This window comes from Exophiala bonariae (assembly GCF_035927105.1).
Source record: "Exophiala bonariae strain CCFEE 5792 chromosome Unknown scaffold_20, whole genome shotgun sequence".
NCBI classification, from domain to species: domain Eukaryota; kingdom Fungi; phylum Ascomycota; class Eurotiomycetes; order Chaetothyriales; family Herpotrichiellaceae; genus Exophiala; species Exophiala bonariae.
Window position 1 is genome coordinate 520,184 of NW_027042495.1, and position 27,484 is coordinate 547,667.

General features: G+C 49.5%; 11 protein-coding genes and 1 non-coding gene across 12 annotated transcripts; 7 read left to right on the forward strand and 5 right to left on the reverse strand.

The window, feature by feature from the left end:
• Window positions 1-274: 274 nt before the first annotated feature.
• CEF1 (Pre-mRNA-splicing factor cef1) lies at window positions 275-2,608 on the forward strand (the record flags this gene model as incomplete). The annotated part of the gene is made up of 1 exon (XM_064849056.1): window positions 275-2,608. The coding sequence occupies one exon, from the start codon at window positions 275-277 to the stop codon at window positions 2,606-2,608; it is 2,334 nt and encodes a 777-aa protein (XP_064704270.1).
• A 393-nt stretch (window positions 2,609-3,001) lies between these two features.
• LTR84_005488 lies at window positions 3,002-3,148 on the reverse strand. Its single transcript has one exon. It is a non-coding gene; the product is annotated as a tRNA-Asn (tRNA).
• Window positions 3,149-4,660: 1,512 nt separating this feature from the next.
• On the reverse strand, window positions 4,661-5,250 carry CYN1 (Cyanate hydratase; the record flags this gene model as incomplete). Its single annotated transcript, XM_064849057.1, has 3 exons — window positions 4,661-4,708; window positions 4,760-5,173; window positions 5,230-5,250. The coding sequence occupies 3 exons, from the start codon at window positions 5,248-5,250 to the stop codon at window positions 4,661-4,663; spliced, it is 483 nt and encodes a 160-aa protein (XP_064704271.1).
• A 1,037-nt stretch (window positions 5,251-6,287) lies between these two features.
• LTR84_005490 (uncharacterized protein) lies at window positions 6,288-10,191 on the forward strand (the record flags this gene model as incomplete). The annotated part of the gene is made up of 5 exons (XM_064849058.1): window positions 6,288-7,570; window positions 7,671-7,745; window positions 7,795-9,415; window positions 9,464-10,079; window positions 10,130-10,191. The coding sequence occupies 5 exons, from the start codon at window positions 6,288-6,290 to the stop codon at window positions 10,189-10,191; spliced, it is 3,657 nt and encodes a 1,218-aa protein (XP_064704272.1).
• A 918-nt stretch (window positions 10,192-11,109) lies between these two features.
• LTR84_005491 (uncharacterized protein) lies at window positions 11,110-12,522 on the forward strand (the record flags this gene model as incomplete). The annotated part of the gene is made up of 3 exons (XM_064849059.1): window positions 11,110-11,278; window positions 11,331-11,395; window positions 11,443-12,522. The coding sequence occupies 3 exons, from the start codon at window positions 11,110-11,112 to the stop codon at window positions 12,520-12,522; spliced, it is 1,314 nt and encodes a 437-aa protein (XP_064704273.1).
• A 467-nt stretch (window positions 12,523-12,989) lies between these two features.
• LTR84_005492 (uncharacterized protein) lies at window positions 12,990-14,240 on the reverse strand (the record flags this gene model as incomplete). Its single annotated transcript, XM_064849060.1, has 1 exon — window positions 12,990-14,240. One exon carries the CDS (start codon window positions 14,238-14,240, stop codon window positions 12,990-12,992), a length of 1,251 nt encoding a protein of 416 aa, XP_064704274.1.
• Window positions 14,241-15,159: 919 nt separating this feature from the next.
• Window positions 15,160-17,944, reverse strand: LTR84_005493 (uncharacterized protein; the record flags this gene model as incomplete). The annotated part of the gene is made up of 4 exons (XM_064849061.1): window positions 15,160-16,249; window positions 16,298-17,073; window positions 17,232-17,469; window positions 17,529-17,944. 4 exons carry the CDS (start codon window positions 17,942-17,944, stop codon window positions 15,160-15,162), a joined length of 2,520 nt encoding a protein of 839 aa, XP_064704275.1.
• Window positions 17,945-18,624: 680 nt separating this feature from the next.
• On the forward strand, window positions 18,625-19,734 carry LTR84_005494 (uncharacterized protein; the record flags this gene model as incomplete). The annotated part of the gene is made up of 1 exon (XM_064849062.1): window positions 18,625-19,734. One exon carries the CDS (start codon window positions 18,625-18,627, stop codon window positions 19,732-19,734), a length of 1,110 nt encoding a protein of 369 aa, XP_064704276.1.
• A 35-nt stretch (window positions 19,735-19,769) lies between these two features.
• LTR84_005495 (uncharacterized protein) lies at window positions 19,770-20,177 on the reverse strand (the record flags this gene model as incomplete). The annotated part of the gene is made up of 1 exon (XM_064849063.1): window positions 19,770-20,177. The coding sequence occupies one exon, from the start codon at window positions 20,175-20,177 to the stop codon at window positions 19,770-19,772; it is 408 nt and encodes a 135-aa protein (XP_064704277.1).
• Window positions 20,178-20,808: 631 nt separating this feature from the next.
• Window positions 20,809-22,423, forward strand: LTR84_005496 (uncharacterized protein; the record flags this gene model as incomplete). The annotated part of the gene is made up of 3 exons (XM_064849064.1): window positions 20,809-21,513; window positions 21,566-21,846; window positions 21,901-22,423. 3 exons carry the CDS (start codon window positions 20,809-20,811, stop codon window positions 22,421-22,423), a joined length of 1,509 nt encoding a protein of 502 aa, XP_064704278.1.
• A 545-nt stretch (window positions 22,424-22,968) lies between these two features.
• On the forward strand, window positions 22,969-24,700 carry LTR84_005497 (uncharacterized protein; the record flags this gene model as incomplete). Its single annotated transcript, XM_064849065.1, has 3 exons — window positions 22,969-23,214; window positions 23,589-24,420; window positions 24,480-24,700. The coding sequence occupies 3 exons, from the start codon at window positions 22,969-22,971 to the stop codon at window positions 24,698-24,700; spliced, it is 1,299 nt and encodes a 432-aa protein (XP_064704279.1).
• A 1,387-nt stretch (window positions 24,701-26,087) lies between these two features.
• Window positions 26,088-26,903, forward strand: LTR84_005498 (uncharacterized protein; the record flags this gene model as incomplete). Its single annotated transcript, XM_064849066.1, has 1 exon — window positions 26,088-26,903. One exon carries the CDS (start codon window positions 26,088-26,090, stop codon window positions 26,901-26,903), a length of 816 nt encoding a protein of 271 aa, XP_064704280.1.
• Window positions 26,904-27,484: the final 581 nt, after the last annotated feature.

The window sequence follows — 27,484 nt, forward strand, 5'->3', positions numbered from 1 at the left end:
GTGGGCGAGTGGAGGTGAGTAAAGGTGGGCGAGGGTGAGTGCGAGGTGAGCTAGCTTTAAAAGCAGCACGGGGTGGGTGAGCGTCACAGTGCGCTCGGCGTCAATTCACCTCCCCTTCGCCCCACCCAGAGTTCGAGTTGCGTTTCAGGCATTCTTGATCCGCGCTATCTATGCATGAAACTTCAAACTGCGGATTGACTGCCTGCGACGATCTCATATTCAGCCTTTTCGCTTTACCTTGACGTCTGAAGACCGCTGTTTGTCAACCGGCAAGATGCCTGTCGTCAAAGGAGGTGTTTGGACAAATATTGAGGACGAAATCCTCAAGGCATCCGTCTCAAAATATGGCTTGAACCAGTGGGCCCGAGTTTCTTCTCTGCTTGCGCGCAAAACCCCGAAACAGTGCAAAGCTAGGTGGACAGAATGGCTGGATCCCGGTATCCGGAAGATAGAATGGTCCAAAGAGGAGGATGAAAAACTACTACACCTGGCGAAATTGATGCCAACGCAATGGCGAACAATAGCACCCATTGTTGGCCGGACTGCTACCCAATGTCTTGAGCGGTATCAGAAGCTTCTCGATGAAGCTGAAGCAAGGGAGAGCGATGAGCTAGGCCTGGGTGGTCCAGAAGGAGGAGAGACATCGGCCCCAACAGGCGATCAAGTCAGAAGATTACGACCTGGAGAGCTTGACCCAGACCCAGAATCCAAACCTGCCAGACCTGACACAATCGACCTCGATGAAGATGAGAAAGAAATGCTTAGCGAGGCTCGTGCCCGTCTCGCCAACACACAGGGCAAGAAAGCAAAGAGAAAAGCTCGAGAAAGACAATTGGAGGAATCGAGAAGACTTGCAGTACTTCAAAAGCGACGAGAACTGAAAAATGCGGGAATCAATATCAAGATCACCACTCGCAAGAAGGGTGAGATGGACTACAATGCCGACATACCCTTTGAAAAACAAGCTGCATCCGGCTTTTATGATACACTGGATGAGGAGGCGAAGAATGAGCGGGAGCGAGAAATGTTCGACCCACGGAAACAGCAATTAGCCAGGAAGAGACAAGGTGACTCGGAAGACAATGCTGACTCGAAGCGACAAAAGCAAGACAAAAATAAATCCTCGGCCGCTATGGCTGCAGCAGCTCGCGCCGGGCAAATGCAGCGTGTTCGAGAGGCAGAGCAGCAGAGCAAGCGTCGAAGCTTGAATCTACCAGCTCCACAGGTGAGCGAGAGCGAATTGGAAGATATTGTCAAGATGGGAATGGCAGGAGATAGAGCCATCAAGGCTGCAGGCGAGGACGATGATGACGGGCGTGGGCTGGTCTCAAATTATTCCAATATGCTTGGAGCAACTCCCATTCGAACACCCAGGGCACCTGCTCAGGAAGATCACATCGCCAATGAGATCAGAAACATCAGGGCTTTGACGGAGACACAGTCTTCATTACTTGGCGGTGAGAATACCCCTTTACATGAGGGTACTGCCTCTACTGGATTTGATGGGGTTGCACCTCGCAGACAGGACATGGTCACGCCAAATCCTATGGCAACTCCTTTCCGACAGGCTGGTCCCGGTGGTCAATTACCAGGAGCGACGCCGTTGAGGACTCCACGTGATAACCTGACGCTCAATGAGAAGGGTGAGCGACAACTCGTTTCGCAGACCCCTCGAGACCTCCGACTTGCTGAGAATGCTACTCGATCAGCTCTGAGAGCTAAGTTGGCTTCTCTTCCGAAACCGAAAGAAACGGAGTGGGAATTGGAACTCCTTCCAACTGAACAAGAAGAGGCGGCCGAACGAGCAAAGACGGATCTAGACGATCAAGAGGAAATTGACCGTCGCGATCGTGAAGCTCATGAAGCAGCAGCCGCAGCGGAATTCCAAAGGCAAACTCAAGTCTACAAACGATCGCTCCCCCGACCTACCCAGATTGATTACAACAAATTAGTAGCAGCAGCTACATCCATACCCGACCCGATACAGGCAATGATTGCATCGGAAGCCGCACTGCTGATGGCGAATGACGCACGGAAATTTCCTCTTGCAGGGTCGAACGTGGCAGGAAAGCCTGCTCCGGTGGAAACGCTATCTGATGATCTACTACGACAAGCTCGGGAGGAGCTGCTGGCAGAGACGAATGAGACAGAACGTCAGGAGTATGTAAATGCCGTGGAACAGATGTACTCCTCGGAAAACGAACGCGGTGCGCTGCCTTTGAAATTCGTTGAGAACACCACGTCAACCGAGTATGGTAGCGCCTTCCAAGCTGTGCAGAAATCACTCCTAGCATCAGGAGAAGCAGGCAACAAGCTCGAGAAGAAATTGGCCCTACATCTCGGCGGCTATCAAGCTCGACAGAAGACCTTGAAGCAGAAGATTGGCGCTGTATATGACAAGATTGGAGAACAGAGAGCAGAGCTCGAAGCATACAGTTCACTGCAGACTGGTGAAGAAGGAGGTCTGCTGACAAGACTCGAACGCCTGAGGGACGAAGTCAACTTCATCAGTCGCAGGGAACGGGAGGCACAGGAAGACTACCGGATGGCGAGAGACGAGCTCAAAGCGCTTGAGGTCCCTGTCAATGGCGTCAATGGGCATTCTTAAAAGACCACTTCACGTAGGATATGGGGCCTTTATTCACTAGACTTCTATAAAAGACTGTATGACTATCCCATTTTATATGGACTTGCAACCTATCTTGATCGAAACGTCCGTAGTACTTTTCCCCCTCGTGAAGCTTTGCGTGAGTCAAGAAAAGTGTCATGTCCGCCAGTATTTCTAAAGGCGTTACTTGCTTTGGGGGTATGGAAAAACATGACATGTAGAGGAAATGCTTGCATGGGATCTAAGGTCCCCACATCGTCACCCTCCAAGCCGGACCTGTGAAAATTCCTTCGTACAGCTCTCCACGGACCACCACATAACGACAAAGCCCCAAGCAAAAAATGGACGCAAAGCAAAGTCTCCCCCAAAAATGCAAAAAAGAGAGCGAAATCTCGACAGCTACAGGATTTGAACCTGTGCGGGCGAACCCAACAGATTGCGATTTGATTCGAGTCTGTCGCCTTAACCCTGTATAGATTATTAGTATATATTTCATAACAGTGTAACTAATGGTGGATCCTTACACTCGGCCAAACTGTCTTATGTGTGTGTTGAAATTTTGTGCATTTCAACAACAATTTGAGCGTTTTGCAAAATATATAGTTTGTCAAAAGATACGCATCGCTTATCCTCGGGAATTTTGGTCGGTGGACGGATGGTGCCTAGGCTCAGCCTAAGGTGCCTATTTTCGAGTGGTCGGCTTTCTCCCTTCATGTCATACCTTGCGGGCCTCTTTAACTACATGGGTTCCTATTTAACCCGCACACACCCGGGTAACACACTGAGTTCAGAATTCAAAGGGTCTACACGCAGGGCAGTCGCATTATCAGCCATGGAAAACAGGTTGGGCAAGAATTGAATAATGTATATTTTTCTGCTAGCACGGCCTGCAGATGCTCGGGTACAGGTAGGTGGCCCATCCCCGCGTATCCATGCGTGTTCCAGCACCAGAAGTGGACAAATCACCTGGCTATTGAATACAGCCGGTGATGTTTGATATGCGGTCAAACTACCTAGATATGATGACAACTGTATATTTGCATGTGTGTATGCATATGATCCCCAGCTCGTGGGCCGGGCCATACGGATGAATTCACAGGCGGTGTTGAAGGCCAACGATCTGGTCGATGCGGCCACTCCCTGTTACGTGGAGTTGATGGTAGAAAATGGAACATCCATTCAATCTCCATTGGAAATCGACTTTGCAATGTTGATGTTCCAGTACAAGGCGAATTGAAAAATGGCGAATTCAAACGAAGATGATGCAAATGGCGTGGCATGAAGTAAACGTTGCTCCAAGAATGCAATCATCGAAGACACCAATGCGACCGCGAAGGCATGTCGAAGATGATCTCCTCGTACGGCGCCCGCGCCATTCTGACTGCCGCTGCCACTGCTGCCGGTGTCTCGAACACCAGAAGCGAAGATACGGTGGAGCCTGCCATGTTTATCTGCGCTGGACGGTGCAGAACCAGCCGGTTTGAGAGCGCATGACGGAGCATTGGATGGTTGAGGTGAAAGCGTACTTTTGGTTGCCGTGGGAGATGGTTGATTGAGGCATTTTGTTTTAGGAGCTTGGATTTTATTAATGGTTTGGGAATGAAATGAATGTATGTGAGTTGGGTTTTAAAGACAGTATGGGGTGAGGAAGAAGGAAGGGCAGAAAAAGTGGTGGCTTCACTCGACATGCTCTTATTGCCTGCCATTCTGGAGTTGAGCATGCTGTGAAACAAACGGTGGACTTTGAAAGAGGAGTAATTATGGCAGGTACTGGTGGTTTGAATTGCCTTGAGACAAAGCATAGAATACCTCGAAGATGTTTTGGACAAGGCTGGACGAAAGGGGTCAAAGCTTAATATTGTTCTTAACATGGCTTGATATTGTTCCTGACACATAAAGCCAGCGTTGGTATGTACTTCTTTTTCGATGATGCCGGATCTGACAGTAGCAGATTGGGCTTGTATGATGTTTGCATTCGTCTCCAGGGTTTCAGAACGGGATCCGGACCCTTACAGTAGAGGAGAATTTCTCGACTCCCGTGAATTCAACCTTTCAAAATCGAGTGAATGGCAGCCACTTGCCTCTAAGTTTGATGTTGACCTACAGCCGTTATTGGTTCAAACTCCAGATCTTTTCCAACGAGAAACTTACCCATGTAACGCCATCTTTGTCAACCTCCTTCTCAACGTGTGTCGAGAAAGCGATAGCACTCATGATTCCATCGCCGAACTTCTCATTGAGAATAGCTTTATATGCATATCCATAATTTTGGACTATCTCCATGAGTCTATAAATCAGTGGTTCTTTTGGTGGCCACTCCACGCTCTTTCCGCGGTCTGGAAACCCGCCTAGCTGTTGCTCGAGAGTCGCATGTTCAATACCAAAGTATTCGGACAAATTCTTGATATCTTCAGGAGAAGCCTTAGCTTGACCGTAGAACAGAGCAGCAACGGCGACCTCGTCTCGCCCGACCACTTTGGCAATCTCTTCAAACGTCACCTTTTTCTGTGCCTTTGCGGCGAATAGAGTGGCAGAGGATTGAGGTAGATTAGGATGTTGGGATACCTAATGGTCATATTAGCGAGTCTCTTTCGGTTGTTCCGGTGGTCATGAATAAATACGTCGAGAGTTGCTAGAGACATATTGGATGCTGGTCGAAGTGATGTCAACAGAGGGGTATATCGATATGTCTGCAGGAGTGGCTGGTTCCTAGCAGATCTCAAGAATGCAGGCGAAGAACGGGAGAGGAAACGTAAGGATGCAGACATGATAAAATAGGCAAATCGTCAAGAAAAGCGACACTTGAGCAGTTTATATGGCTATTCGGTCAAGCGCATAGCACTGCCGTGGAGATGTGCACCTCGCCGGAATTTGTATTATCTTCAGGCTTCCCCGCAGAGGAGGAGCAGATGAGATAGGCCGATTAGTCGTTATACGTCATCTAGGGATCAGTGCCTTTTATCTGGATACCCGGGTAATATCGTCGGTGGTGATAGACGCGTCCAACGCGTTGAGGAGTCGAAGACATTGGACTGGTTTGTTAGTGGGCTCGAGGCGATGAAGCTTGTTTTAAGGACCTTAATTGCCCCACGGGCCTTGCCTTCCGAGCGGATAGGCATGAATGAAGTGCCGGGTAAGGTGGAAAGCACCCAGATCTCATCATAAAAGTCAGGCCTTGATAGCTGTAATTTTACCTACCTAAACATATTAAAAACAGCTATCTCTCTCAGCTGGCCTAACTTAACTTTAAGAAGCGAACTGAGTTATGTGAATAGGTGTGTCTGAGACCTTCCTACTTACCTAAGTACCTACCTAGGTACTTAATACCCCTCGTTTGATGCCAAGAACCACCGAGTTCAGTTCAAGTCACGTTGATGTGAAGCAAGCTCCTCCCATTGCTTAGCGGGACCCCCGGGCCAACCTGCTGGCTTTATCCACTGACAACCTGAACACCAACTCCAGTGAAAGCCTATCATGCTTGTTTGTTCAGCTGAAACTCATGGAATGGTGAAACAAGCTCTGCCACTTACCCAAACTCAGCTCTACCCTTCCACTCCCAGCTCAGGCCTCAGCCATCTTGAGTTTCTTCAAGTTCTTAGTTCTTCTTGATCTCTTTTCCTCTGAGATGACTTGAATTGAGTCTTGTTGCAATACTCCAACATTACCTTCACTCAAGGCCATGTCTTACTACCCACAACAAAAGCCGGATGATGACGGACTCGCTTATGGCGAAGACTACGCACAATCTAGAGGCCCTTCAAATCAAAACCCCAATGAGCGTTCTTTCGTGGGCGACACGTTCAAGAAATTCAAGTCTGAGTATGACAAGTTCAAAACCCCTCCCGCTCAGAACTACGGCTATTCTGGATCTTCAGCTTCCAACCAGGGTTATTATGGTCAACAAGGTCCATCCACAGGCTACCCACAAACTGGGACATCTGCCTATCCAGGAGGCCCTCCAACCCAACGTCCACAGGAAAGTGATCTCGCTGGCAAGCTTCTAGGAACTCTTCACTCGACCATTCATAACATCGGATCAGATGTTGCCAACCTACTTGGTCCGGATAATCGCCCTCCCGGCCAGTCCTCTAACAGGCCACCAGGACAAACTGGTTATGCTACTGGCTACTCCAGTGCCCCTCAGGGTAATAGCCGGTTTGAAAGCTTTGCACCTGAACGTCCTGGGAACGATGTAAAATGGTATGTCGATGGGTGCAGTTATTTCTGGGCAGTCAGTCAAGCTCTGGAAGGCGCCAGAGAATCAATCTGGATCCTCGACTGGTGGTTGTCCCCTGAGATATATCTCCGCCGTCCTCCATCCCAAAACGAACAATGGAGACTTGACAGAACACTACAGAGAGCAGCTCAACGTGGTGTCAAGGTCAACATCATTGTGTACAAAGAAGTCACACAAGCTCTGAGTAGGTGGATTTCCTCTCCCGTCGTCAATTATTTCCACTCTTTACTCCCTCCACAAACAGAAGCTTTTCCATCTTTCCTAGTAGCCTTGGGTCTAAGGGCAACAACGACATCATTGGAATACGTAGAACGAGAAAACCCACTAATCCTTCCTCCTTTAGCTTTGTCTTCCGCGCATACTAAACACGAGCTTGAGAAGCTCTCTCCAAACATTTCAGTTTTTCGTCATCCAGACCATCTTCCCGATGCACAGACTGCACAATCATCATTATTATCCTCCTTCCAGAACCTGAAGCTCGACGCAGCTGGTGCTTCCAAGCTCGGTGCGGATGCTTTGAAGGGAATTTACGGCTTGAACGAGGATGTGATCTTGTACTGGGCCCATCACGAAAAGCTATGCTTGATTGATGGACAAGTTGCATTTATGGGAGGACTTGATCTCTGCTTTGGGAGGTGGGACACTAATCAGCACTCCATTGCGGATGCACACCCCTCGAATATCAACGATATTGTCTTTCCCGGTCAAGATTTCAACAATGCAAGGTTAGTTTTCCGCTGGCCCCAATTCGCACATTGGCACAAGCACATATTTGTCCTTCGCTCTTGTCTTGTGACGTGTCAATTTGGCTGATACAGGAGACAGAGTCATGGATTTCAGCGATGTAGCAAATCCATTCCAGAATAAGCTCGACAGAACCAAAAGTTCAAGGATGGGATGGTAAGTTCATCTACACTGTACTTGGTATAATCAGGATAACATTTTCAAGGTCCGACATTGCGTTGAGTCTACAAGGATCATGCGTGCAAGATCTTCGTCATCACTTCACCGATCGATGGAATTTCATCTATGATGAGAAATATAATGTCCGGAGGGATGTCAGGTACACCCGAATCAATGACAATTTCACACATACATCATCGGGAATAGGCCAACGTCCGCAATCACCTCCCCAACAAGGACAGTTTCAAAACACTCAACAAGGTGGTGCTTTCCCGCCTCCTCCAGGAAGCCAACCTTACTCTCAACCAGCATGGCAGAGCACCAATAGGCCACATACTCCGAGCGGTCCTGAGCAATATCCAAGTGGTCAATCAAATCAATCCTTGCAGGCATCGCAAACACAGTATGGTCAACCGCCGAGTCCTGGATTCCAATCCAACCAAGCACAAACATATAACCAAGCTCAATCACAGCCATATCAGCAATCCTTCCCTCCGCCGCCACCTGGTCCACCTCCACCATCCTCCCCTGGTCAAAACTACTCGGGCTATCAGCCACCACCAAGCCCACAACCTCAGTATTCCCCTTATGGCCAAACACCAACCGGTATCCCTGCTCAGCCATCATCCGGTCAGCCCTACCAACACCCATCATACCAAGCATCTGGCGAACAGACTAGAGGTTTCGATGATTATAACCAAGGTGGTGAGAATGAACGAGGATTCTCTGGCGATAGAGGTCTGCGAGGACGATTTGATCAATATCGTGATGAGGGAAGACGATTTGGTCAGGAGCTTTCTGCCATTGGAAATGTCGTCTCAGGTGGGGTGAACCAGAAATTCCAACAATATCAAGGCAAATATTCTGGAAAACCCGACCAATATGGACGTCCTCAGAATCAACCACGACCTGTCATGACCTGCCAAATTCTCAGAAGCAGTACCAAATGGAGCAACGGTACTCCACTGGAGCATTCTATCCAAAATGCCTACATTGATGTTATCAGAAATAGTCAGCATTTTGTCTACATTGAGAATCAATTCTTTATCACCGCCACCGGTGATCAACAGAAGCCAGTCAAGAATTTGATCGGCCAAGCCTTGGTCGAAAGAATTCTGAGAGCTGCTAGAAATGGGGAAAAGTACAAGGTAATTGTTGTCATCCCAGCAGTACCAGCATTTGCTGGTGATCTTCGCGATGATGCCTCTCTCGGAACCCGTGCCATTATGGAATTCCAATACTTCTCAATCAATCGTGGTGGAAATTCCATCATGGAAAAGATTGCTCAAGCTGGCTATAATCCTTTGGATTATATTCGCTTCTACAATCTCAGAAGTTATGATCGGATCAATCGTGATCGAACTATGCAGCAGGCCGAGCAACAAAGTGGTGTCAGATATGAAGATGCAAGAAAGCAGCATGACGATAAGGTGGGTGCTGGTTATGGTGCTTATGGAGAGCAAACTGGTGTTGCGCCTTCCGGTCAAGCACCTCAGTATCAACAATACCAAGCTGCGGCACAGCAACTCCCTGGAAGTGGACGATGGGATAGTGTTTCCGAGTGCTACATGCTTGGAGGACAGGATATTCAGTCAGTCCCATGGGACGGCCTGCCTGAGGCTGAGTTCAACGCATTCGTCAGTGAGGAACTATACATCCACTCAAAGGTAAGTTGTTGATCTGTCCATAAGACAACACTGTTTTAACGTAATCAGACTTTGATTGCCGATGATCGCATTGTCATCTGTGGATCAGCCAATCTCAATGACCGCAGCCAGCTTGGTTCCCACGACAGCGAGATTGCCATATTGATCAACGATCCCACTCCCCAGCAATCTACCATGAATGGTCAACCATGGCAGGCAAGCCGTTTTGCCACTTCCCTCAGAAGACAATTATTCCGGAAACATTTGGGCTTGGTTCGTCCCCAGGATATTCGAAGACCAGATGCGAATTTCGAACCTGTTGGCGTTCCCAACTCCTATGATTGGGGCACACCAGAGGACAACATAGTGTCGGATCCACTCTCTGACGCATTCCAAAGTCTTTGGAACACTCGAGCAAGAACCAACACGCAGGTTTTCAGAAAGGCATTCCGAGCCGTACCCGATGATGAGATCCATTCATGGGGCGAGTATAAGGAGTTTTATGAGTACTTCTTCCGGAATGCTGATGCGCAAGCCGAGGGCAAGGACAAAGGAAAACTACCACCTCGTGTTGAGTATGGTCACGTGGTACCTGCAGACTTCCCAGGTGGAGTGCAGGAGCTTAAGGCATTGCTTAGTCAAGTCAAAGGGACATTGGTTGAGATGCCACTATGCTTCTTGCAAGGTAAGTTGTCTCAAGAATGGAACGTCCACCAGAGCTAACTTTTGCGATAGATGAAGATATCGCCAAGGAGGGCCTGAGCTTGAATGCTTTGACCGAGGAGCTCTACACTTGAGGGGATGAAAGTGCTATGTAGCGCTGCACGATTACGATACGTTCTTCAGTGATGACTTTCATGTGTTCAAGATACAATGATAAATGAATTCCACGGACTTGCAATGATGCACCAGGGTCAATTATTCTCCTTCGAGGCGCACTTAATCCCGGGTATGGTCTGCCCACCTTTATCTCACACCGTAGGTCAAATGCTATCGACACCTCTAGACCATTTGGAGCCACTCTCTGAATTCACTCAATGTTGTCCCAGAAGCCTTGATGCTGCTGCAAGAGAGCTCACTGTCCTGGTTTTCTTTGGCACGTGTAAACCTGCGTTTGTAAACTCTACGACCCACTCTATAAGTGGACCTCCAAGTTCACTTGTGCTCTTTACCCTTACTCTTGTCCTCCATAGACCAGCCCTCAAACCAATCGACCCCGGCTTCACCTCCCAAACCAGTATCTTGGTCAGATACGATGAGGAGACTTCTCTAATGCCCAGTGATTTGAAGGAAGCGTATTCCGTCTCATTCGAATACTCAGGTCACCTCTTTCCCAATCTACAACGAGGTTGAGCTTGCCCCGCCTTAAGCTACTCGAGGCAGTTACACGGTTGTCAGTTCAACTTCAACTTCCACTTCAACCTCGACTCGAAATCCCTTTCTTGCTTTCAGGGTCTGAGGACTTCACCCTTTGTCTGCTGGGAACAGTTTCACCAAGTTGCAGGGTCCAGCTGTCTAGGTTTTTACTTGAGCCATCAACGTCCCACTTCTTTACTCTTCTGTTCATTTTCGAGACGCTATTCCTCTTCTACTCTCCCGAGTCACTATCGTTTAGATTTGTCCACTATTACCCCTACATCAAATACAGCGACGACCGCCGCCGATATCATCATTCTTCGACGTCCTAGGAACTCGAACACCGCGCTCAATCCAAGATGAAGATCAAGTGCACTTACGCCAATTGCTTCAAGCATTTCGACACCAAGAAGGCAATGATTGCTCACAAGAAGAGAGATCCTGACCATAGCTACTGTGAACGGTGTGACGTCGATTGCGACGATGACATGCTCTACTTCATTCATCAATTGGGAAGTCAGGCACACAGTGAGTTCAGTCACCGTCACTAGTCATGATGTCGCTCTAACCGCTTTCCAAGATTGCTGCCCGGTGTGCGGCACAGAATTTCACAGTGTTGCAGCTAGGGACATCCATGTTGAGCAGGTTAGTATCCACGCTCGCAGTTGGGAAACACCACTAACATTCAACAGATGCATCGACAAAGCCAGAAACTTGAATGTGTAGGTTGCAATTCTCGATTCACATCCGCAGCATCATTGATGTTTCATATCGAACAAGATGAATGCCGAGTCATCCGACAATCAGACTTCAAAATTCAGAGAGCAGAAAGACAACTCGAGAAGGAGGTTTGGGAGTCTGCCAATGATCCTTCCGCCTTTGGATTGCCTCTAATAGCAACTCGCCACCAATCTCAAAGTCAGGGGACCACCGCCGGGAATCTACTCGACGACGAACCGACATCCCGTCCGGTGAGAAGCCTACAAAATGCCATCGGCGGGCCCATCTCAGCATCATCACTTCAACAGTTTCCACCGCTGAATTCGACTGGTATCACAACAGCTTCCGGCAGCCATTCACATACCGCTCCAGTTGGACCCCACGACCTTATTGATCTTGATTCAGCAATCGTCGATATGAAACAGCTGCGAATCTCACAAGCTGCCCTACAAAGAAACATTGGTGCACTTGAAGGCACAACAAAGGCAAGTTACAAGGTCGAAGCATGGTTGAACTCGAATGATCCATCCTCCAAGCCTCCTCAAGACGATGATAAAGAAATCGCATCACTCTATGACAAGAAGAGCCCCGCAGTCGACGAAGTCACCAAGCCTGAACCCACGGTTACACTGTCTAGTATAAACGAAAACCACAACCACATCGTCACACTACCTGCGAGCTCAGTCCTTTCAGCTACCACTTCTATGACTGATGTTGAACGCTTCTGGGATGCCGTTCAACAGCAGTACGAATGCCCAGCATATAGATGCAAGCGCAAATTCAACCGAGCTCGAGATTTTCGCGAACATCTTTTGAGTCCTGTCCATGCAGGAGGTGAGGTCATCTGTCCAACATGTTTAAAACGATTCAGAACTACAGCGTCATGGGTTGCACATACCGAGTCTGCGAGCAAGAAATGCGATATTCGAAACAGTGCCAATTTCAATACAGTGATGAGGGAAATCACAGGTGGTTTGCTCAGCACGTCAGGCAACATGGACGATGGAACCACGCCAAACTTCGTTGCCCCCAGGAACAACATACACTGGTAAAGAGGACCAAATAGCAGCTCTGCAGTAGATTTCACACGGATACTGACGTGACGCTGCTCATGGCACAATCTTCGATGTGACAGGTGAGGGGAGGATAACTCGATGGAGATTGGCGCATGGACACATTACGACAAGGCTCCAATCAGCGCCAGCCAGGATTTGTACGATATGGGGGAGTTTTGCAATGGGTTGTCTGGTGAGACAAGGGAATGGGATTTGAGCTTACAGGAGCATGGCATATTACAATCACACGCGTGGTGGGAGCTGGAAAAGAGTAAAGACAGGGTGAGAATTGACAAGAAACTCTCCAAGTCCAAGGAGGGTGATTTTGCTTCAAACCATCACAGCGAATCAGATAGAAAACAATTTCCGACAACAGACCATTCATTTCTTGCAGTATATGCTTGAAAGAAAAGGGCCTAAAGTAGCCTCATGACATAAATTGCTCTACCACCACCTCACAATTGTTACAAGCGACTTGGGAAGCCATCACGATCAACCTTGGCCAAAAACTCCTTGGAAATATCCTGCACCCTCGTGACACCGGCTAAACCCATACACAACTTAAACTCATCCATCAACAATCTCAAACACAGCTCCACACCCTCCTGGCCTTTATACGCAAGTCCCCAGAGGACGGGACGACCAACCCAGACGAAATCAGCACCGAGAGCCAACGCCTTAAAGACGTCAGTGCCATGCCTGATCCCGCCATCGACATGCACGGGGATTTTCCTCTGCACGGCGGCGACGACTTCCGGTAGGGCGTCGAGGGTCGCGAGCGCGCCGTTCAGCTGGCGGCCGCCGTGGTTCGAGACCACGATCCCGTCGACGCCGTGGTGCACCGCGAGCAGTGCGTCTTCGGCCGTCGCCACCCCTTTCACCCACACCTGCATCGGCGCGGCCACTTCCTTCAGCCACGGGATCGACGTCTCCCATGACAGCGTCGGGTTCGCCGCGTGCGTGTGGAACGTTATCGCGCCCGTCGGAAGCACCCGTTTCGTGCCGTCGCTGTATCCTGCTTTGGAAGGGCGGCGGGGTTTCTTGGTCGTGGATTGTTGTGATTGTGATGATAAGGATGATGAAGAGGAAGATGAGTCGTCCACAACAGCCTCCTCCGCGCTCTCGGTGAAATTGGCGATCTTCAAATGAGCCGGCAGTTTGAACTGATTCCGGATCTCGAGATTCCGCCTCCCAATCATCGGCGTGTCGACCGTCAGCAACACCGCTTTATACCCGGCTTTCTTGGCGCGCTCGATCAGCTTGATACTGTGCTCCTTCTCCTCGAACAGATACAGCTGCAGGACATTCGGGATATCGCCACTGGCCTCGCGCACGTCCTCGAGCGTCCGCGTCGCGAAGCTGCTCAGGCCCATCACGATCCCCTTGGCGGCGCAGGCGCGCGCCGTCGCCAGCTCGCCGTCCGGGTGTGCCAGGCCCTGCATCGCCGCGGGGGCGACGCCCAGCGGCACAGTGTTGCGGTGCCCGAAGACGGTCACGCTCGTGTCGATCTGTGAGATGTCGCGCAGCACCCGTGGCCGGATCCGGTACCGTCGGTATGCGGATTCGTTCTCCGCCAGTGTGCTGCCGCTGTCGGCCCCTTCGTTGTAGTAGTCTCGCGTCTGCTTGTCCATGCGTTCGCGGGCCAGCGCCGACAGCTCGCTGATTGTCAGGCAGTTCAGGTCGTGCGGTTCCTGGCCGGTTTGTTTGGGCGCCATGGTTGTTGGTGATGAAGGGAGTCTTGGGGTGTTCTCTATCTGTATCGAGTTGTGGTGGTGTTAATTGTATTTTTTTCGGGTTAGGCTGCTGTTATCGTCTGAAGATGCTGTCCCTTATGCTCGGTGAATTATATACAATATATATGAATAGACCAGATAAGTCGTCGTGAGGTATATGACTCCTTCAACCCGGCAGGAAAGGCGAACTTCAAGACGCGTCCTAGGGTAGTCCCACAAGTCACGTTCTGGAAACCCGTGGTCCAGACCCTCTTGGGACTCGAGCAAAGACTCTGGAAAGTCTATAGCGGTGCTCGGGCAGTTCAGCGAGTAAAACGTGATGTCTTGGCACTGTAGGCTACGGGTTGGCGGCTATGGATGAATTCTTCCTACCAGACCTCGATAGGCTAGAATTCGAGTACCCAAGTGCTTAATTTGACGGGAGAAGAGCTGGTTGCTGGGTCCGCAGCAAGTGGCACAGCGGTATCGGAGTTGCTTCCACGGTGGGGAGGGGAGAAAAGCGAAGGGAAAAGAAAATCAAGCTCACGAGCACGGTTTTTGAATGGTGATGCAGTGAGAGATGAAACGTACCTTCTTCAAGCTTCTCGCATGAACGGGAGAGATGCTCGTAACTTTCAAATGCTGTCTGAAAGAGGAGGTTCGTCGATCACCTCCGCTCGCTACCATGATCCATGACGCCGTCTGGGGGCGACATAGGCGCGGGAGTGGAAGATGTGGTATTAGGTGTTAGTTCATGACGTCGTGAAAATGTTTGGAGATACACTGGCCCATTTTGGACCGATATATTGATTACGTAAGCCATATAGGTATGGACTTTAGGTGACTCTCTCACACTCTCTACCCAGCTCGCAAGCTGCATACGACTGATTGATTTATCCTCCTATCCTAGGGGACTCTTTCATCACGCTATATCTTCTGCAGAGGAATCCGCATCCCACAAGTATGCATCCGCCTCAACTAGGAGACGATTATAGACCCGTAGCCAATAATCTTCATCGTAGCCTCGAGGAACCCCTGAAATGTTGGAATTCGTTGAACATCTCTGTTGGCTGTACTCACCATCGTGGTGATATCTGTCAGCTGCGATGTCCAACATGTACCCCTCCTCCCACTCCTCCTCGGTTTCCCATCCGGAATAGGGTCCGTCGGAATCTTCTGTCTCCCAGTCTTCGTCCGAAGTAGCCACTGCTTCTCTAGGTGCATCAAACGAATCATGAGGCTCAGCGTGAGCACTCACATTGTCGTCATTGCTGCCAAGCTGAGGCAAGCGGATTGTTCTCAAGGCATCGCTCAGTGCTGTCTTCCAGATATGAAGCGTCCGCTGGTTGCGCGATTGTGCTAGCGCAGAGACAGAATACAAGAAGTGTTCGACCTTGAGATAAGACGACCAATGCTCTAGAACAGACCTGATCACTGCCACCATGTACGTGCGGAGGGCTATCAGTTTCCGGAATCGATGACGGAGCCATGGGAGCCGTCCGTCGCTTTCACATTCAGTCATGAGAGATATGAGTAGCCCTCCGCCATCAATCAGCAGAAAAATAGCGCTCATACCAAGTTTAGGATATGATTTTGTGGGATAGATGTCATTGAGGATGAAGTAATTGAGTCGACTTAACATTGCCTCAAAATAGGCGTCAACTTGAGCGAAGGTGCTCGCGACCCAAAAGTCAAGGAATTCACTGGTGTTCTGATGGATGGCGACTATTAGATTACTCCAACACAACTCCAAGAAATGGTACGGTGTACAAGAAATGGGCCATTCAATTTGATGCATCAATAAGTCAACTACCATAGGATCAAACTTCCCCTTGATATGTCCGTTCGATAAATGGTCCAAAAAGCGTGCCGAAGGTGGCCACCCATGTAAAGGATCTGTCTTCGCCTCGACCAGTAACTTGTTAAGGAGGAAGCGACATTTGTCGTCAAGCTGTCTTCTAGTCTCAATACTCCCTAATCGGAGACTGTAGCAAAAAACGAGGAGAGCACCCCTGGTTCCATTGTTTAGCAATGCACACAACCGTAGAGTACAAACTTACATTCCGTCGTCATTCTGATCCCCAACATCAATGCCGTAGCTTAGTAATAGACTGACCACCGTGAGCAAATCCTCGAGCTCTTTTGCGGCATCCACGTCTGTGAATATAGAGATGAAAGGCGGAGTTCCGCTGAATTCCAATCCCGCCATCTTTATCGGTGGGACCACTGCCCACAGACTTGGCCGCATCAGTCCCGTTGCGACATGTGCGAGAAGATTATTACCGTGCTGATCAACGTCAAAAGGAGAAGCTTGACCGTCATCAAACAACGTCCGGATAGCCGCCATATCGAATGACCGACATGCTTGAAAGATTGCAGAATCGAACGGGACGATATTGACTGTGGTCAGATTTGGAAGGAGAGGGCTCCAACGCGCACCGACACCAAAACGATTAATGGCCTTGTAGTTCAGAATGGCACCCTTTGATGAGATCCAAACCGCAGGCAGGAATTTGGTCGTGGTTCGGTACTCTTGTTTCTCATCTGCTAGGCAGTCTTGATTCCCTGGCCGATGATATACGATAACCGTAGTTCGAATGGTCAGAGTGCCCAGGAAGCGATTTGACATTATGACTTTTGTTGTGGTAATGCAGGATTTCTTGGTCCAGTGATCTGCGGGATGGTCTGGGAACTGCTTAGCAGGACTAAGAAATTGGCTCCCATGAACAAGGTTGGTCGCAGGATTGGTGTTTCCACAGTCCCTTGTCTTATAGGTGTCTGTAGGTGTCTTTACCGTTCTTTTCATATGTCCACCATGTATCTCCTTCATGTAGCGCTTGATATTAGTTGTTAGTATTCTGTTGACTTCTTCGGGAATGGCATGAATCAGCTTGGGAGAGCATCGTCTAGCCTCGTAAGTATGCTTTGCAACATCGCTTCCTGGTTTTCCGTCGCCTTTCGTACGTGATCCATCTCGTTGGTCCAACAATGTACCATCGTGCGAGTTTCTGATGTCACGGTTGATATCTCCATAGTAGATTGGCATAGCGCCGAAGTGCTAGCGTCAACTCCTCTGAGAACTCTTCCGGTTTCAAAGACCATTGCCCGAGCATCGATATCAGCCTGCTGGGCGTCATGGAAAGCAGCTGCATGAATCGCATGTGCGCGCGACAAATTTGACAAAGAGCGTGCTGTTTCTTGCGCTACTGTTGCTTGTGTCGACTGAACAGTTCTGTAGATTTAAGCGGTCAGCCCTGTACTTGGTAAGTCCATGGATGACCGCTCACGCACATCATGGCATTTACGCAGCATTGTAAAAGCATGGACTTGGCTCTTTCAAGAGCCTGAAGATGTTTAGTCCGTTGCTGGATTCCAAAAGCTGCGCCCAACTGCTTCTTCAATCTGTTCCATTTCGTGAAGTCCGGTGCTACCTCACCTGCCTTCAATACAGCCAACAATGCTTTAACAGCATGCTCACAGAGCTCAAGAGCCTCTTGTAGGTTGTTGTCTCGGGTTTCTGAAAATCCCTGGACCGTGGCGAGGATCGGAGTAAGGAGTTGAAGTTCTTGAAGTAGCAATTGGATGTCGTCGGGAGCGTCCTTGATGTCTCGGAGGAAGTGGTACAGATATGTGGAGCCTTGTGCCAACTGTCCCGCAAACGCCGCGACCGAGAGGCCGCTAGCAACAACGCCTAATACCTCTGCCATGATACCTAGAACTTCACTCACATTGTAAAAAAAACTTGGAGGGTTCCAGAGAGACTGCGACTGGAACTCTTAAGATTGTAGGCTCTCGTATACAGAATATCGTGCGTCTAATTACAGACTTCCACCAAAGTCGGGCGCAACACTCCTCCAGGTCATTGGCATGAGCGTTAGGCACCAAGGCTGATCTCTGGAGCGCCTGGGGCTTCTCGCTTAGGGGCGCCACCCTCCTCCCTTCCACCTTTCGGTTTACCAATAACAACACTCCCCGAGCCAGCCTTGCACCGAGATACATGGGATACCGTGTCAACGACACGAATCTCACCGCGAACTCTTCAAAATCTTACGAATGGAGTAGAACACGTTAGCCACAGATGTGTTTCGGCCCTTGGAGAATCCAAAACATCACTCAGTCCCTGGACATCCCACTCTCGGCTTCAAAAACATGAACGACCTGGTGGGCGCTGTGCAAGACCTCCTCACGAACCCTAAGCATACAAGATGGATTGCCCCATTGATGCTGCTGGGTGAAGCTGTACTTTGCAGCCTGATCATCTGGAAAGTCTCATGTATGTATTGTGGCCTATTCTGCATCATCTCCTCCTCCTCTATAAATCAAGAACAACCCTTATTTTTAATGCCATGGTCATTATACAGACACTGAAATCGACTGGAGCACATACATGGTACATATCCGACTCTTCCTCGATGGCGAACGACAGTACAGTAAAATCACCGGTCCAACGGGTCCACTCGTCTACCCGGCCCTCCATGTCTACATCTACACTGCCCTGTACCACCTCACGGACGAAGGAACGAACATCCTGCGAGCGCAGGTCATCTTCTCAGGTCTATACCTTATTACACTGGCCGTGGTGCTAGCATGCTACAGACGCGTCGGCGCACCACCGTGGCTGCTGGTGCCGCTGGCATTGAGCAAGAGATTGCATTCCATATTCGTGCTGCGGCTGTTCAACGATTGCTGGGCTGCTTTGGGTTTGTGGGTGGCTATCTACTTGCTACAGCGACGGAATTGGGCAGCAGGGACGCTCGTCTGGGGCTTGGGTCTGGGAGTCAAGATGACGCTTCTGCTGGCCGCGCCAGGTGTGGGTGTTGTGCTTCTACAAGGAGCAGGGCTCGCCGGCGCGGTATGGTCTGGGTTGTCGGTTCTTCTCTCCCAGATGGTCCTGGCTACGCCTTTCTTGAACTCAGCTACAGGTGTGGATTATTTTCTACGCGCATTTGACTTCGGACGGCAATTTCTCTTCAAATGGTCGGTCAATTGGAGATTTATTGGCGAGGACACTTTTCTCTCGAAAGGCTTCGCGATTGGTCTACTGGTGGTGCATGTCACCTTGCTGCTCACATTCCTCCAGGCCAAATGGATTCGCCCGACTGCTTCGAGCCTATGGGGATTTGTGACCAAGTATTTGGGCGCGATCAATGAGTCCGAACGCACCAGGGTGTCACAGAAGATCTCCCCCACCTTCGTCATGGACACTGTGCTGGGCAGCATGGTGATCGGTCTTCTTTGTGCCAGGAGCCTGCACTATCAGTTCTATGCGTATCTCGGATGGGCCACACCCTATCTTCTCTGGAGGGCAGGAGGTGGCCCAGTGTGGGTGCTAGTCAACTGGGCCGTTCAGGAGTATTCTTGGTTGGTTTTCCCAAGTACAGACATGAGTTCCAGCCTGGTGGTCTTGGAGCTTGCGGTGCAGGCCATGTGTGCTCTTATTGCTCCTCCAGTTGATCACATTCGCGGCCCGATGAAGAAGGGTGTGAAAAGTGGTTGAACGTCGGCAGCGCAGCCGACTGAGTCACCCTCGAATCATTCGTCCTCTTCGCTGTCCGATGGAGGCATTTTCCCTACCACTGATTCCTCCTCGTCACTGTCCACAGGAGCACGCTTTTTGACGAACTCCGATGGCCAATACGATTGTTTCCTCCACACCTTTTCATCTCGAACCACGTTCACAATCTCTCCCTGGATTTTGTTGTCTCGGCCGGAGGTTTTGGAGGTGTCGACGAGGACATAGCCACCACGTTTGATCCAAACGGTGGCACGGAATTTGGGATTCAGTTCGACAAGGAGAGGGTCATGAACGGAGGGGATCTGCACGGTGTAGAGATCTTTGCCGTTGGCTTTCACCACGCGGGCGATGGTTTCGGTTTCGAGCAACGTGGTGGGAGGGCTCAGTGTTTCCTCGACAGTCTCACGAAGCTTACGGCGAGACATGGCGCGTGTGAAGGAACAGATAAGGACAACTCCAGGTTGACTGGAAAAGTCAATTGGAGCGGATTTGAGAGCGCAGGATCCCAGCCAAAAATTCTTGTGCGGGGAACGTGACTTTGACGTTTGGTTTGCCTTTCGATAAAGGGAAGGCTACCCGCCCACAAATTTTATCTGCCGCTACTGCATCATTCACATGTCTTATCTCGACTTTCAAGTTGCATTTTATACTCCGTTTGGAGATTGCAGCAGCAGATCAAATGGATCATACCCGGCGTTAGGCAAGACTCATGGCCCCAAGCGGCTATTGAGGAGCATGGAATGACCGCACTTCTTTCGGTCTCCTCCCCGAATCAATCGCATGGGCATCATCATGCAGGCCTCTCTATTACAAAGCATTCCACCTACGTGCTGCTCTATATGTTCCGGCCTCGATGCGCTCAGACATCAGGAAACTACAGTCATGGTAAAGAATGAGGTATAGCGGGTATAGATACTGAAATCTTTTCTCGAATTTGTTTTTTATTGTTTCATTGCTTCTGTCCTTCTCACTTCCTGCACGATCATTTCCCAACTCTGAGTTCTCTTGACCCTTTCCCACATTGCTCAGGTACCCGACTACCCATCAACCATCAAAATGTCAGCCCCAATACTTGGCGCGTTTATCACTCACGCAAGCAAGCCTGAAGTTTCTGTCTCTGGATTATCTCCCGTTCTGCACCGCGACCAGGTTTTCACAAGTCAGCCAACGCATCATGAATTGGACGAGCTAAAATGGGGTGAGCGCCTCAATGGACCCAAGCTCACCCCAGAAGCGCATGTCTCAATTGACCAGTCTTTCTCCCGGCCTGAAGAAGAGCTGGAATCCAGTCAGGGCGTGGTTTCACCTCATGATCGTGTCGTTGATGCTTTCATCCCCTCTGCATCTAACCCGCCAAGAAACCGATGGAGACTGGCAGCTGCAGGTGTCATGTTTTTACTGATGGGCCTCAATGATGCTGCTACGGGTGCGCTCATCCCTTATCTGGAGAAAGAGTACAATATTTCCTACGGTGTGGTCTCTTTGATCTTCATCACCAATGCAATCGGCTTCATCTCTGTTGTGCCTGTATGTCAACTGATCGAAGCTAAACTCGGACGGGCACGCTCTTACGTTGTTGCTGCGTGTTTGATGAGTACCGGATATACTGCCCTAGTCTGCGCACCGCCGTTTCCTGTGGTTGTGTTGAGTTTCTACTTCTTGGGCTCAGGAATGGGCCTCTTTCTAGCTATGACCAATACGTTTATAGTAAATCTCATGCGAGGGACGGTCATACTGGGTGCAATGCATGGGCTCTATGGAGTAAGTATCATGGAATTACTCCATTTTTGTTTAGCTTGCTAACTTAGGCCAGGTTGGCGGTGTTGTGTCTCCAATGATCGCGACTGCCATTGTAACTAGAGGTATACGATGGTCATATTTCTACTTCATCCCTCTATCACTTGCGGTGTCTTCAATTCTGTTCATGGGCTGGTCCTACAAGGGATTCGAAGATGATGCGGCTTCCCCGCTGCTCACCACTCTTGAGCGAACGGCATCACGACAAGCTGCCTCAGGGAGCGAGATCACGAGATCTCACCTATTACGTCGAGCCCTGAATGAGAAGACAACACTTCTTGGCGCCGCCTTCATCTTGTATGCTTACACACTTCCTGTAGAGGCAGCATGACCAAACTAACGATTGTCTAGTTTCTACCAGGGTGCTGAAGTTGCCATCTCCGGTTGGGTCATCTCCTACTTGATTACTTACCGTAATGGAAATCCTACCGAAGCCGGATACATTGGCTCGGGTTTCTGGTTGGGAATCACCGTCGGCAGGTTTGTGTTGACCCATTTCGCTCACAAATTCGGCGAGAAGCGAGCGGTCATCGCTCTCACTGTGGGTGCTGCCGCTTTCCAGCTTTTGGTGTGGCAGGTACCCAATATCATTGGCAACGCAGTTGCAGAAGCCCTTGTCGGTCTTTTCCTGGGACCAGTCTATCCTTGTGCGACAGCGATATTTTCCAAATTGTTGCCCAGGAATATGCAGGTCACTGCACTTTCTGTGGTGGGTGGGATGGGATCATCGGGAGGTGCACTCGTACCTTTCATCACTGGCATGCTGGCACAGAAGTTGGGCACTGTGGTTCTTCACCCCATAGTCCTGATTTCATTTGCAGCAATGTTGGTGACATGGTTCCTCTTGCCTCGTGTTGAGAAACGCAGGGAGTAAACAGGACCAAAGACTTGTGGCAAGCGCACTCAATCAACAGTCATGTCACTTCAGGTAAAACATGGCTTGGCACGGGTTTCCAAGTCACTGGGAGATCTTCGACCTGGTATCACGAAATAGCCTTGGAAGTCTACACCAGCCATCATTGTACTCCGAATCATAGACTCACGAGACAGCAGTCGTACCTCGGCACTTATTGAACGGAGATCGTCTCTACATTGCACCTCGACTAGGACCTCAGAACATGCCTAGGTAGCATGTGATCAGGCATTGTTACTTCATATCATGACAACCTCTTCTGTATCATGAACTCAACTCCCTGTCGCTCTGGGATTATGCTACCTGCTGACAATAAGCCTCTGCGTCCAATTCTCACTAGACAGATCTGAGAAAGGATCTCACAACCAAGATCACTCATTTTCACTGTCACTTGACTACCTGCCAGCAGTCCTAACAAGCAAGTTGTGCAACGATATTGAGAGATTGGTGCAACGTGATCTCACCCCGTTGTTACATATTGCTGGCCACCCGTGGGATCCAGCGCAATGGATCGGGACAAATTCTCGGTACAGCAAATTCGGCCTTTCCGCAAACGCCTTTCCCAATGGACGGGTCAAAAGATCAAAGACTGGATAGAGCCACAAACAGGTTCTACCGCCACCACTGCAAGTGATCCTGAAACGCTGAAATCCACGGCCACGGGCCCCAAAGCCACGAGTTTGGAAAAGCATGACAACTGTTTCGCGTCACAACCTTCAACAGACCCTGATCACCATCGATTACAATTCTCGGTAAGTGACACCATTTAGTCTTTGATTCAGAGCATACGAGTCTCTTATTTGATAAAGGTCACCTCCTTTGTCTGTTTTCTACTTTCTCGGTCGTTCCCATTTGATGGCCATGGCACAAGTCAGTCCTTGGTTCGAGCCAGTCATAGTCAGACCGCTTCCTCACGTCTCCAATCGCGTTTGATTCGAGCTGACACCTCTCGAAACGCTGCAATAAACCAGCTTGTGGGCCTATATGTACCAAGACAGTCCGCAGAACGCCTGATGGTCTCCTCATAACATATGATCGATTTTACCATTGTCATAATCTACTCATGCATTTTTCCATATCATGTCACCCAGTCATTGTTTTATTTCTTCTAACAAATCTGCTCCAGGCCATCCCTGTCGCCAACTTTTCCATCGACGCATATTCGGACACAGGATACCCGAAAGACTACCCGCCAAACATTAACGTGGACTGTGTCGAATTTCTGGGCAATGTCCAAAGCTCCACCACGTATGTGAAGAGGGATCTGGGATTTCAGGGCCGCCTGGGTGATCATATCCTCCTCAGCTATGGTGACACGATGTATAGCGATGGAAATTACTCAGACAAATGGCGTGGCATGACAAGTGATTCTATGGCCTTCGCAACGCATAATCCCCTCGTTGTGGTTGATCCTGTGCTCAATGACGACGGATACCCGCCACAATTTTGTCCTTTGATGGATGATTTGAACGAGGATCCCGCCGAGTGTGCTTTGGGCATTACGAATGTCGTCGAGATTGGGCCCAATCAAGGACTCATCTACTTTCTCTTGAATCATCGGCCTAATGGGACTAATAATCTCATGGGGGCCGGGGTTGCCACGGTTCAACTAAAAACCAACACGTATCCTCCAAGACCTTCCATCAAACGTCTGGGACAGTACTGGTGGGATGCTACATGTGAACCGTGGTATGGTGACATTTGTGCTCTAAGATGGGGACCACATGTTTATGCCTACGGACATGGTGGTGCCAATAACCCTTGGATATATCTCACTCGGGTGCAACATGACGAAGCCACAAATCTGGAATGCTACGAATATTGGAACGGTACCGAATGGCAGAAAGATCGATTGATGACGAAGACATTGGGCGAAAGTGAGAGCGTTTTCTGGCAGATCAACCAGGGTCAAGTGGTATGGTCGAGATATTTTGGCTGCTTGATATTCATTTACTGTGGTAAGTCAAGACTTGAGACTGCATTAGAACCCACGGATTAATTCGATTCTTCCATCTAGACAATTGGATGAATTCCAAAGTCCTGATGAAGACATCACAGAGACCAGAGGGCCCGTGGTCTGATCCGATGACTCTCTACCAAGCCACACCTCTGCAGGAGGGTAGCTCGATTTATGCTGCGGTGCCTCATCCTTATTTTGATGAATCTGGCAAGACGTTGGTGGTGACTTTTACAAATCATCCAAATACCGTGCAAGCTATTCGGGCCACATTCGACTAGTCCGATATGTCATGTCCCAGTGATTGATCTGTGGACGATTTCTGTTACATACCGTCTTTGGGGGATTCTGGCATGGATTCTGGCAGTAGTAAGCGGAGTAATAGTGAATACCCATCGGCTTTCTGGCCATTGTCTTTAAACTCGTTTCCTTCTGCCGTGACACGACTGACTTGGAGCGGGTGATCATCATTGGTAGCACCAACGTACCTTACCCTAGGTAGGTAGGAAGGTCGGTAGGGAGACAGGCGGCTTTGCCAAGACCTCCCTTCCACCACACACCTAGTCCTCAGCTGAGGGTTTTCAGCTTCAAGATTCGTACCAGAACCCTTTCATAACTTCTCTATCCCCAATGTGTGTTCGCTAATTTATGTCAAGGAGGGTACCGGAGCCAGTAGCTACGCGCACATTCAAGCATGTGACTGGTCAGTGCGCTCAGATGCTCGAGGCTGGGACAATGTGAAGCCGTTTATTGATTGTGAAAGATGAAAAGAGGACTTGAGACTGTCCACACTAGCACTTAAGGTGGTAGCAGTCGAGCATCTATCGAGCGTTCGTTGGTGGGCTTTGCACTTACGGCTCGCTTCCACGGTCACTGCATCTGCCTGAACGAAGGATTGTTTATGAGACATCGGCCACAAGAGAGACTTTTATCTCCAGCATTGCTTCAAGATTTGTTGTTACGAGTGAGCTACAATGCCCACAAAGGTCTCAGCTGCTCGCGCAGGGCAAACGATCTCGTGTGGACCACATGTTCTAGATTCGACTTTGCAATTTAATGGTGGGTGAGCCTTCCTCACTGAGCTACGTTTGTCCTTTTGCAACCAACTTATCTGCCGGCTTGCGGAGCTGAACCACCCTTTAACAAAGGATGGCCTCTTCTGGAAGCTTGTTTGGCCATCATTTTGTCTTGTGAACATACAGTGCTGCTTCTATACACGAGAAACGGTCCCCAAGTGCAAGAAGCATTGTTCCGGACGGGGTCTGGACCCGGTTTGATACTCCTTCAAGTCGCATTTTCTCGTGTCCTTGCTGTTATATTTTCGTAAGCGGCCTGAGCACTTGGGTTGTCCTACGCTGGATGTGGACGGCAGTTCCTCATATGCTGCCTCGAGCATCTGATTGGCGACCTATCATTCTCTACACAGACAGCTCGCAGAAGAGGGTGTGCAGTCTTGGTTCATCACCACAAGTTCAACACTTTGATCAGTGCCTTCCAAAAGCCTTCTAGTGGGAAACGCCAATTGCATTTGAGGGCTATAAGTACCTCGAGCTATTCAGGCAGTTTCTAAATCCTCTTCAACGAATTTCAATCTCTAAACGCATACTACCGACCTTGTCTGGTATCTCGTAAACAGATTGCTTCTCCAGTCTGCGGCGTCTTCTGACAATGACCAATCTCGCCCACGTCTCCGAGAAAGACGTCAGCCATGGCAAAATCTCGTCGCTAGACAAAGGCCTTACCGTTACAGGAACCACCATCGCCAACGTTCTGGAGGATGGCGTGACCGCTACTCTCCTGTTCGAAGATGGCTCTGTCCTTGGCCCAACGGACAAAAACGAGATCGTCATCAAAGCCACTTCACGGCTGACAGGTGTCATAATCAAAGATTCCGCCGCTTTCGACGGACAATGGCAAGTTGCATCTGCGTACGCAGCTGACGAAGGTTATAAGGTCACATTGAGGAGCAAATCGGATGAAATCATCAATGAAAATGGATCAACCACATGGACCTACAATCTCATTCTCGAACTCCAGCACCCGCTGACACGCACGCGTGAATTGTATCTACATAGAGTCACCACGCCGGAACTGGTCGAGGATACACCTCCAGCACCGGGGGCCCTAGAGGCCTTTCTCGCATTGATTTCTGACCGCAATGAGAGTACAACTATTACTCGGTCGAGAGATTTCTTCGGTGCGAGCTTCGACTTTGGCCCGGTGGGAGTGGATCTTGAGTGGGATGTAGGCGATCAGTCTTTGAAAGGGACACTCAAGCTGTTGGGGTATGACACGATAAGCGTGCACATGAAATTGGGCCAAGCTACCGACTTCAATCTGCCTGATGTAGGCCTTTACAGAAAGATTCATGTCTGGATCTGGATATCATCCGTGTCCGTGGACCTTGAGATTCGGTATGAAGAGTTCAAGTTTCCAAAGTATGTGAAGAAGCATCGTGAGAGGGAACCATGTATCAGATTCTAGAATGCGGACCCGGTCGTTGTTGTTGAGGAGTTGAAATCAGGTTAGCGTTTATTTTTTCCACGGAGGTTGCAGGTTATGCATGAAATCGCCCGTCCCAGAATATCTCAGTAGCTACCCATTTAGGTATGCAAGACAAGCCATCCTTCGAAGTCGAGCAGGGCGGGTTGCTGACCTTTGAGCGGCTGTTCGAACAAGTGACGTCATGCCTGGAAACCATCCGGTCAGCTGCAGGATTGTACTTTTTCCAAATCCACAAATTCTGACGCGTTTCGTCTCCCGTGTCGCTCGGCTAAATGAGAAGGAGATGAATGAAACATCAATGGATGTGATGATAATGCGGAACTCTTTTTCACGCGTGAGCGCGCAAGGTATTTGCTGCAAAGTCTCGTGGCAGTGTTAAACCTTGTCTCATCCACCACTATCTTGCTGCAGAAATCCACCCAATGCGACGCTGCAATGATGGTGTCGGAGAAACTCAAATTAGATATCCATCAACATACCGCCAGAAAGTGTATTCAAAGGCCGACGCGTCCCTATCTCAAATCGAACATCTCCTATACAAATATACTATAGCACTTCAG